The sequence below is a fragment of the Betta splendens genome, chromosome 13 (assembly GCF_900634795.4).
Source record: "Betta splendens chromosome 13, fBetSpl5.4, whole genome shotgun sequence".
Lineage (NCBI taxonomy): Eukaryota > Metazoa > Chordata > Actinopteri > Anabantiformes > Osphronemidae > Betta > Betta splendens.
The window spans coordinates 8,751,528-8,761,991 of NC_040893.2; the positions used below are offsets into that span (position 1 = coordinate 8,751,528).

General features: G+C 51.8%; 1 protein-coding gene across 1 annotated transcript in view; it reads left to right on the forward strand.

Annotated features, from left to right (window-relative positions):
- The window catches only part of ankk1 (ankyrin repeat and kinase domain containing 1), a 4,198-nt gene extending 1,205 nt beyond the window's left edge, over positions 1–2,993 (forward strand). The window contains 6 exon segments of the mRNA XM_029172470.3: positions 211–366; positions 443–567; positions 828–861; positions 1,212–1,452; positions 1,830–1,850; positions 1,852–2,993. Of these exon segments, the coding sequence (XP_029028303.1) occupies positions 211–366; positions 443–567; positions 828–861; positions 1,212–1,452; positions 1,830–1,850; positions 1,852–2,875 (1,601 nt within the window). The 3' untranslated portion in view covers positions 2,876–2,993.
- The last annotated feature ends 7,471 nt before the right edge of the window (positions 2,994–10,464 follow it).

The following is a 10,464-nucleotide window of genomic DNA, read 5'->3' on the forward strand; positions in this document are numbered from 1 at the left end:
TGAAATTACACGTGAACAGCAACGCAGAACGTGTGCTGGTCCATTCACTTCCTTGCATTGAGTTTCTGTTCCTCTCTGTGGCTCAGCCCACGCTCGCATCTGGGACTGAATCATGAGGTTTAGCAGGAAGCTGCTACTGTACAGATGCACTGTAGCGGTTGCGTGCGCCCATCTGACGGCGCGTGTGCACCCTCTGTCCTGTGGACCCAGGGTGCAGCGTGCCCGCGGTGCTCCTGCAGGCGTCCAGCGGCAAGAGGCCGTCCGTGGGCATGATCCCGGAGCCCCGGCCCAGCGAGTGCGATCCGAGCATCAGGCTGATGCAGCGGTGCTGGGACCAGGACCCCAGGAAGAGGCCCCTGTTCCCAGGTACCGGGCCCAATGAACGTGTGGCGTTGATGCACGAACAGGCGCCGGTCACGACCTCGTTTGATTCCGTTTGCAGACATCGTGGGGAAAACAGAAGCTCTGAGCGAAGTCCTCAAGATCCCGGGGCCGATCCAGTGCCACAGGAACGTCAGCGGGGAGCAGAACCCATCGAGTTCTCGGCCGGATTCGCCCGGACACAATGTAGGTTCTGCTTATTGTGATGCTGTGGATGACCTTTGACCCAGAGGTCGGCTCAGGGTGCGGGGGGAGGACTCGCCGTTAGGAACTGTATCTACACACCGCATCCGGTCATCGATGCCACGGCTGCTCAGCGGAGTTCAATGCACGCCCTCAAACGCCCCGCTCACATCCTGATTGACGTGTGTTTATTAGCCGCTCGTGATGGTCGATTGCGGCTGCAGCTAATATTGCATTCTTTCCTCTCTTCCTTTCCATCTTAGATTGCTTTGCCTGAGAAGCCTGACCTTCCCTCAGGTAAACACATGGCTCGAGAAGGGAAATCATGCTCAATGCAACACAAAGCCTGGAGGGCTGACATTTAAAAAGTGCTATTTACAGTGCTGTCACATTTTAATATTTTCCTAGTAGTGAACAGCAGAGACTATCGGTGGAGGAGACAATAAAAGAAACAATAGTGCAGCTTATTAAAAAATGATTCCCAGTTTTTGCTTATTGATCCTTTGACAACATTTGTCTAGACGAGGTATTTCACACCTGGAGCTGAGCCTCCTGAAGCCACGACGATCAAAAAAGAAGGAGTGCAGCAAAACGACTCGACTCTATTTCATCATCCTCATACTTTTCCCTGCGCATTTATTCCGCAGATGACCAACACGGGCAAAACGGGCTCCTGGCGCTGCTGTCCACAAAGGACTTCAGCAGCTTCAGGCGCTCGGTGAAGGGAGAGCACGTCCTCGCCCAGTTCTCGGAGGAGAAGAGCCTCCTCCACTACACGGTGGCCAGCGGGGACGCGGGCAGCGTGGAGCACGTCCTGAGCCTGGGCGCCCACGTCAACTGCAGCACGGCCAGGGGCTACACCCCGCTCATCGTCGCGGTTCTGAAGAGGTCTGCACGCGAGTCTAATAGGATTGATCATAGTCTGTGCTCCTATTATGTTTGTTCTTAATTAGATTTTTAAAATATGCTTATTTCTCAATAATTTCCTTTGCAGTCGGGTGATTGATGGCAGTTGCCATTTCCTGTGCTAAAAATATTAAGACCCCGGTAGCTTAGCGTACTATTTATGTTGTTATCCTTCCTGGTTGCTAGGCAACCTCGCAGCGATGCCAAAGTTGCTCGTCCCCATAGTTTCAACCTACAATGGAACTGTAAAGAACGTGGCCTCCGCACAAAGCCACGCGTGTGAAGAGGCCGCATTCGCTTTGTTGTGCCGCCAGCGTCACTCACGCAACAGGCCCGTTTCTCCCCCTCCGCCTCCGCAGGCTGCACGAGATCGCCGCGCTCGCACGCGGCGCCGACCCCGACCGGGGGCGACGAGGACCAGTGGACGGCGCTGCACTTCGCCGCGCAGGGCGGCGACGACCGGAGCGTGCGCCTGCTGCTGGACCGCGGCGCGGCGGCGGAGGCCCGCGAGCGGTCCGGGTGGACGGCGCTGCACCTCGCCTGCCAGAACGGACACGAGGCGGCCGTGCGCCTGCTGCTCTCGCGGCTGCCGCCGGACGCGGCGGGGGCGCGGGAGCGCGAGCACGGCCGCACGCCGCTGCACCTGGCGTGCGCCTACGGGCACCTGGGCATCGCCAAGCTGCTGCTCTCCAAGGGGGCGGACCCCGGCGCCGCCGACTCCTCCCTCGCCACCGCGCTCCACCTATCGGCCGAGGAGGGTCACAACAGGCTGGTGCGACTCCTGGTGAAGACCGGGGTGAACGTCGGCGGCGCGGACAGCGGAGGCTTCACCCCGCTGCACCGGGCGGCCCTGAGGGGCCACGCGGGCATCTGCAGGCAGCTGCTGGCGAACGGCGCCGACCCGAACGCCAGGACGCTGCAGGACTGGACCCCCGTGCACCTGGCGGCCGCCAGGGGCCACGGCGCCGCGCTGGTGCAGCTGGCCGACCAGGGCGGCTGCGTGAACGCCGCGGGCCGGGACGGCTGGACGCCGCTGCACCTCGCCTGCCGCCAGCGCGAGCCCGAGGCGGCGGCCGCGCTGCTGGCGGCGGGGGCCGAGGCCGACGGCAGGGAGCGCGCGGGCCGCACGCCGCTGCACGTGGCGTGCGCCGCCGGCGCCGTCCCCGGCGTCCTCCGCCTGATCGCGCATGGCGCCGACGTGAACGCGGCGGGCGCCGGCGGGGCGACGCCGCTGCACGAGGCCGCCCGGCACGGCTGCGAGCCGGCGGCGAAGGCGCTGCTGCTGAACGGGGCGGACGCGACGCTGCTGGACTCCTCCGGAGCGTCGGCTCTGAGCGTGGCCTCCCGGTGTGAGAAGTGGGAAATAGTGCAGCTGCTGGAGAAGGACCAACAGACGCATCAGTAACGGAGCTGCATGAGGCCATTAAAATAAAGCCTGGCTCCCGTCATGTCGTCATATATTTAAAAACATGTAGCCAATTGCTAGTATGTCGTAGAAATAAACGAGCCTTTTGCACCAGTAATTGCTCAGCTTGAAGTCACAGCTCTTTCCTGGCGTCGTGTAGAGAAATGGATCACACGAGCATCGGCACCGGGTCACAGCCGGGTCAAACCGACGGCGAGAACAAAGCACATATCGATCCTGAATCGCCGCTGCTTGTTGATGGCGGAGGGAATCATTGGCGCTTCCACGCGGATGAAAACGGGACGCCGCTGTAACGGCTGATGGAGGAGTTAATTTGATTAGACCCGTCGTGAAGGCGTCGTGAAGGCATCGTGTGCATCGTGCGTATCGTGTGTATTGTGTGTATCGTGTGTATCGTGTGTATTGTGTGTATCGTGTGTATTGTGTGTATCGTGTGTATTGTGTGTATTGTGTGTATCGTGTGTATTGTGTGTATCGTGTGTATCGTGTGTATTGTGTGTATCGTGTGTATTGTGTGTATTGTGTGTATCGTGTGTATCGTGTGTATCGTGTGTATTGTGTGTATTGTGTGTATCGTGTGTATTGTGTGTATCGTGTGTATTGTGTGTATTGTGTGTATCGTGTGTATCGTGTGTATCGTGTGTATCGTGTGTATTATGTGTATCGTGTGTATCGTGTGTATTGTGTGTATCGTGTGTATCGTGTGTATCGTGTGTATTGTGTGTATCGTGTGTATCGTGTGTGGGAGCGACCGCTGACGGCACCTCTCTGGCTCCATCGTGCGCGTGTGTTTCATCAGAAGGCGAAGCTGCGATGATCGCTCATTCCCCGCAGACTGGTGCAGGTCCCTGCCCGGCCGGTGCCACGGCCATTTACCACAGTGACACCATATTAAATTGAAATGAAATGCATGAATTCCAGGCCGGTATTGACCCGCAGACTCCTCCGCCTTTTTATTCTGGGCACCACATGAGAGCGACTCGGCGAAGGTGAGTCCGGCCGCCGTGAATGAATGAAGCGGAGTTAAGTTGGACTTGGACTGAGCTTTTTTTCGGGGTTTTTTACTGTAACTCCCCGTTCTTTTATTCCACTGTGACTGTGTGAGTTGCCCTTTGAGCGTTGCATTCTTCTACTTCCCAGTCAGGGAAAACACCTTTCGCTTTGCCGGGCACAGGTGAAGTGTGTGTGTGTGTGTGTGTGTGTGTGTGTGTGTTTGAGAACCTGCTCAGGTGCTCTGCAGCTCAGTGAAAACTCCCGTTGCAGAGATAAAACACCTCATGTTGCTTCCATTCCTTTCCCCTGACTCTCCGGCGTTCGCGTGCAACCAGCTTTTACCGTCTCACATCTATGAGCTCACGCTATCTGCCTGAGATAGAGATTAAAAGATCACATTCACACTGTCATGTGTCTTTTGTCACCTGGAGAAGCAAAGGAAACGCAGCCCCCTGCGTTCGAGCAGCCTCACATTATAAGCGGAGGATCTCTGGAGAGGATTGGGATGATTTACTGTATAGTTCAAAGTGTCTTCTTTCCCCCCCGCGTCAACTGACATTTGAATTGATGAGCCCTTCCATTTCCCGAGAATTGGGAGTAAACAACATTTGTGCGCCTGTAATGTGGAGTCAGCACCGTGACAGATGGGAACGGACCGGGGCGGCTGGCTGATGACCCGCATGGTCGCATTCGCACATGCAGAGCAGGCCGAGCGAGGCGCGGCCGGGTCGCAACCGCGCGTGTTCCAAGTCAACCCCACGGCCCGTCCTGTCCCGACCCGCGGCGCCGGCCCGGCCTCGCCGCGCAGGCCCGTGACACAGCGGATACCGTCCCTCGGCCGGTAATTGGGTTCGCGGGCGCCCAAGCTCATTTTATTTTCTAATAGGGAGGCGAGCAGGAGGACGATAATGTCACGCGGGATGCTGAGACCGCGGAGAGAGAGAGAGAGGGAGAGAGAAAACACGGGGCTCCTGCATTTGAGGCCAAATTCTTCATTTGAATGATTCTGAATAGTAATTTGCAGAGTTTCTTTTAATTGACTGAGAAATACTCCTCAGCTGCTTTAAAATGGGCTGACTAAACACCAGCATATACAGGCAACACAGCTCACACAACACAACCCCCCCCCCCCCCCCCCCCCCCCCCCCCCCCCCCCCCCCCCCCCACACACACACACACACACAAATGAGAGACTTTGTGAAACTCATCAGCCGACAGGCTGGGTTTCCTCCACCAGCTCTCGTCCTGAGCATTTAATCTGGCCGCTCGCTGGCATATTCAGCTCCTCGCAGCAGAGCCGTCCTCCTGGAGCGTGGGGTTCAGCTCAGCATTGAGCGCCGAGCGCCTGCCATCACGGCCCCCAGTGTCGCCCACACTGGCGTCTCCGGCCCTCGCTGCAGTAATCCATCGAGCGATCCCTCCCGTCTCCCGGGGGATGTTTTTCCAGAGCGACGGTCTGGAAAACGTCCGTTCGCTGCTGTCACGTCTCTCGCTCTGGTGGGAGAAACGCCCCCCCGCGGTCGCTGCCCATCGCTCCTTCCCACCTCTCCCGTGTGGTAATATTTCCATTTGTCCCGTAAATTACTTTCACTACACGGTGAATAATCTATGTAAAAGAACGGCGCGCGGTGGATTTGGAGAGATCATTCCTTCTTATTGCCTGAAGGATTTTAAAATTCGAATCCATACCTGTAGTGCATAATGAACTCCCGCTATTGAATGGCCTTGTTTTCTCCGGTGTATTCTTATTATCCCTTCAGCTCCATTTCCTTGGTGCTGTCATCGTCCTGTGAAATGATTAATGGCAGATCTCACTGTTATCTCCGTACAACAGAGCAGAAAGGGCCACAACTCCTACTATGTTTGCACTACTTGAATGCCTCCTTCACAAGTGGATGCGGAGCTGTGCTTCATCTCACTCTGGGGAGAATTGAAGGAATATGATGTTATTAAGTAATCCACAGTAACTGGCTCTCCCTCCGTTCTTCCCCCAAAGAGTTTTATAGAGCAGACTGAAATAAAATGAATGGCAACGGTATATTTTCAGTAACAGCAACAATATGTTGAGTTGGCTTCTGTTGGAAATGTTGCAAATCATTTTATTTTTTTGTAGTTACTTTGCTATTTTTTTGTAGTCGTCAGACTGGTTCAGCTGCACCTTTGTGCACTTTCAGACAGAGCTTTAGAGTAAAACGCTCCAGCGAAAAAGCAAAGCGTGCACAGTTCAGTCCAACATGTGCCTTTTTTTGATTCCTGTCATACTGAAACACACGCGCAGCCTTTGTGCCGTCCACACGTCTGACTTTACACCAGGCTCTCAACTCGACACCTTCCCTGTGTGCGTTATTGACAAAAAAGAGCGTGTGCACCGCAGATAACCACATCCTGGTGTCCAGCACCTCTCCTCGCCTTAATTCACTGCAGGTGCAGCGCTCCAGGCAGCCACAGTGAATTAAACACAGCTTAGATATGTATCTGATTCATTTCCTCCCGCCTTCACCTTTTGTCCTTCTGACAGCACAGATTACACGCGGCCCCCGCAGATGAAAGGGAGTACTTTTCATTGGAAGCCTCTCCATCCCTCAGCAGCTCGCAGCGCAGGCTGTCACTTAATACTCCTCGTCCTGCCACCAGCGCGTCCTTGTGCGGTGACGTTTCTATCATGCGCCCATACGGCTGCTGCTGCATAAATAACAGCTAATTGGAGTAAATTAAGTCTGGGCTTTGGTTGGTTGCACTCGAGGTCGGTCAGAGGCTTCTTAGTGGCTCTAGGTTGTCCTGCCCTCACGCTCCAGCTCATCTTTGCTGTAGCCCTTGTGTCAGGTTCCCCGCTTCCTCGTGCTCTTCTTTCAAATACTCCAAACCCCACGAAGGCCTGATTGATGGAGCGTTGCAGAGACTGTCAGGTCCGTGAGACAGACAAGGCTCCAAACCTAATTTCGCATGAACCGCCGTGAGCCGGGAGCCGGAGCATGTTCTGCTTTAAACAACACGAGTGGTGGAATCCATTACTTCACCTCGGTTCAGATAAAACATATAACTCTGTGTAACAATGCAGTACGATGTCACATCTTTGCACAAGTTTGGGCTCGCAACAGGTGAAACCAGGTTCCTTCACCTTAGAAAAACTATAGGTTCACGTCAGGCCTCATTTTAGATGCGTCGATAACAGTATCAGCCATAAAGGTCATGTGAAATTGTATCAAATCCTCGTTCAAATCCCCTTGAAATTCTTCGCAGCGGGGTCATAAATATGAATGGGGCGAAGGTTATGCGGTGTAACCCTCGCACACTGCTTTCAGATCAGCCTTAAACTCCAGGCTGGTGCACAGAGAATCAATTAAAACTGTCCACACAAGCGCAGGTTCAGGTTGACTGTGTCTCGCACTAATGGGAGAAAAGTGGAAATCATCCTTCATTACGCGCCCTGTCCAGTCGGTGCACGTATGATTCTCCACCAAACACTTCCTCCCTCAGGGCCGAATAATCCGCTTTGCAGCAGTTGTTTGGTGAAGAGCATGAAGAAGATTCAGATGCAGGTGATTCATCCCTTTGCTTCTTTTCCATTTCTTCTATCTGTTCCTATACTCACAGGTGATAGCATTTCCATGGTGAACCACACACTGCTCGGGTGCTGATAGGGCGTCTTGCTGTAGGTTGACAGCTGATAACACATGCTGAAGGTTTTCAAGGACACCGAGTGGAGCAGGCACCCAAGAACTGGATTCAGGGACCACTGTAAATGTCCCGCTGACACACACCCACTGTGGTGAGACTCTCTCTCTCTCTCTCTCTCTCTCTCTCTCTCTCTCTCCTGTTTTCTCATATACACATTCGACCATGCATCAATTGTTTTTTGGTTTAAATCAGCTAAACTATCTTCCTCATGTGAATCCCCTGCATAATTAAAACGTATCCCAGGCCCCCGTGTCTCTGATTTGTGTTAGGACTTCGATTGATACTGTGCTCGCGGGCAGAAACGACTCTAAATGACTTTGGGCCCCTTTTCACGCAGTCAGGTGGAACACAGAGTTGAAAGGCTCAGCTCACTGGACTGTACTTCAGCTATTTGCTTTTAACTCCATGCATATCAGGCCACGTTTGCAGAATCAGAGGATAAACAGGATGCGAAGCGTATCCAATCATTCCTGTCGCAACGTTTCCCTTGTCTTACAATTTGCCGCCCTCAGGCACACGTTGGGATTAAAGGAGTCACACACATTAAAAGGCTCGCTGTGTTTTGAACTCCTGTCCCGGATGCAATCGATTTGCCGGTGCCACTGTGGCGAAGGGAGCGTTTTTTCCTCTTTGTTGGTGTCACAACTGGCTGTGTTTCACCTTTTTACACATTTGCAAAGGATTCACATAAGGAGTCCAGGTGAACAGGTACATCAGAATTAACTATTCACCACATGTTTTGCAGCAGCATTCAGTCAGTAATTTGTAAAAGTTCTGAAGAAGCTTCTGTCCGTATGAACAGCATATTAAAAGCCCCTCTCTTCTCCTGTCATGTGCCCTTTTCATCTGTGATCCTGATTATTCAATACTGTGCAAGGTTACATCAACATTCATGAAGTTAACGCTGCAGTGTGTTTGTAGCAGCGAGGGCTTTAATCAGCCGCTTAGTCAAGAGTTGTGACAACGGGCAGAACATTTATTCATTTAACAGGCGTCTGATTAAAAAATCGCAACGGCTGCGACGATTTCATAATTGTTGACGTCCTGAAGGGTCTTCGAGCTGCTCGGGTTTTTGCCGCGGCAACAAACGCATCTTTTTAAAAAAGGTCACGAGAGGAGATCAGAGAGCGACGATAGGAGAAGAGCTGCTGCTTCAAACGGGCCCTCTCCAAATGCCAACTCAGCCACTCAGCGATGAGCGTGGGCGCCTCACTATTAGCAGCCGTGTGGGAAGTCACAACAACGGTAACACGCGCGGGAATGACATGAATTAGACACCACACATTTGTCTTTTGAAGTGACGACGACACAAGCGCTCTCTCAGCAACACTAACTGACTGCACTTAATAAAAGTAGCGCCGGTGGCAGTTTCTGTAGAGGAGGTCAGAAGCTCACAGGTGATGCGTTTGTCGAATGCTGAAACAAATAACACAAATACTGTGACAAAGAAATCAAAAACACGTGAAAGTGAAGTTTAAAGTTGACCTTTTGTTTGTTCCTACTGTACTTTGGCTCTTTCAAAATAAAATTGTGGAGTATTTGCTTTTTTGCTTTTTCAATCTTTTCATTGGATTCAATGATGACCAGGTTTTCACATAAATAAAGTGTCACCTTCAAAATCACATCAACAACTGAAAATGATCAACTTCCAACAAGTTTTGTTAGCTGGAGGAAACAAGCTTTGTTTCCTCCAGCTAATAAAGCCATAAAATGCTTATGTACTGTACCTGATCTGACTTTGAATATGTCTTAATTTCTCCTAATGGTATTAACATACTGAGCCTCTTTGTCTCACTGAACATAAGGGCGGCTTCTGCTTAACGATGCGGCAGTAATCACGCTTAAGGGCTAGGTGCATAGATATAAGACGATTTCAGCGATTGAGGGAAGCTATAATGACTCAGTTGATTAATCGGGCCCCTGTTGCGTGAACATGCAGTAAACACAGCACCACTTGCGTTTTAACGGAGCCCCTGGGTTTATTTTGGGACATGCCTGTCATGAAGCTCCGCATAGCTGAGACGAGGAAGAGGTGATGAGGGAAAAACACCCTCTGGAGAGTGGAGGGAGAAGACAAAGAGAAGATCTCTCCACTGAGGCCCTGTGTTTCATCCATGCACAACTTGTAGTCAAGGTTACCTGGCCTGCTGCTGATATCGGCCCAGATCCCTCATGGGACAACTGGTGACACAAGGTGTAACATCATGAGTCGCAGGTGACCGCTCTATGGTAATGTGCTATTTCAGGTGTGCTTAGGAGTTTGTGTTGAGTGATGCTTTGGATGCGGGAGCAGTGAGTTTTACATTTACTGTGTTTATGCAGACGGACTTTCAATTATTCATCGTTTCAAATGGAATACTGACGTCAAATCTCTCTCTCGCTGGTTCCAAATCAGAAACGTGCGGGTGCCAGTTAGAACCATGCGATACCACAGTATTAGAGCAAAAATGAATGAAGATACTGTTATGGCTTCACTCACGACTGCACAGGAATGTGTGTTTATTTTTAAAAGGTTTCTCATTTTGGGAAATGCACTAACTGAGCTCATATTAAGGATTATAATAAGTCAGATTCCCGGCACAGATACGCTACCTGCTTCTTCACAGATACGCTACCTGCAGTAATTATCAACAATGAACTAATGGATTTTACAATTAAAGACTGTTCCCAGGTGTCAAATGTTAAACAGTTTCATTCATCTCTAATTACACTTTGCCCCCACAAAGATGACAGAAACATGCATTAAATCCAGGTTTTCTTTCCCAGGTTTCACTTCTAGGAAGACTATTTTCAACCCTGTGGTTAGTAATTTACTCTCCTGACCTTGGAGGAGTCTGCCAGGTCTTCTGACAACCATTCATCAACACGAAAGGATTTAGTTACTTTTGATTCCAACC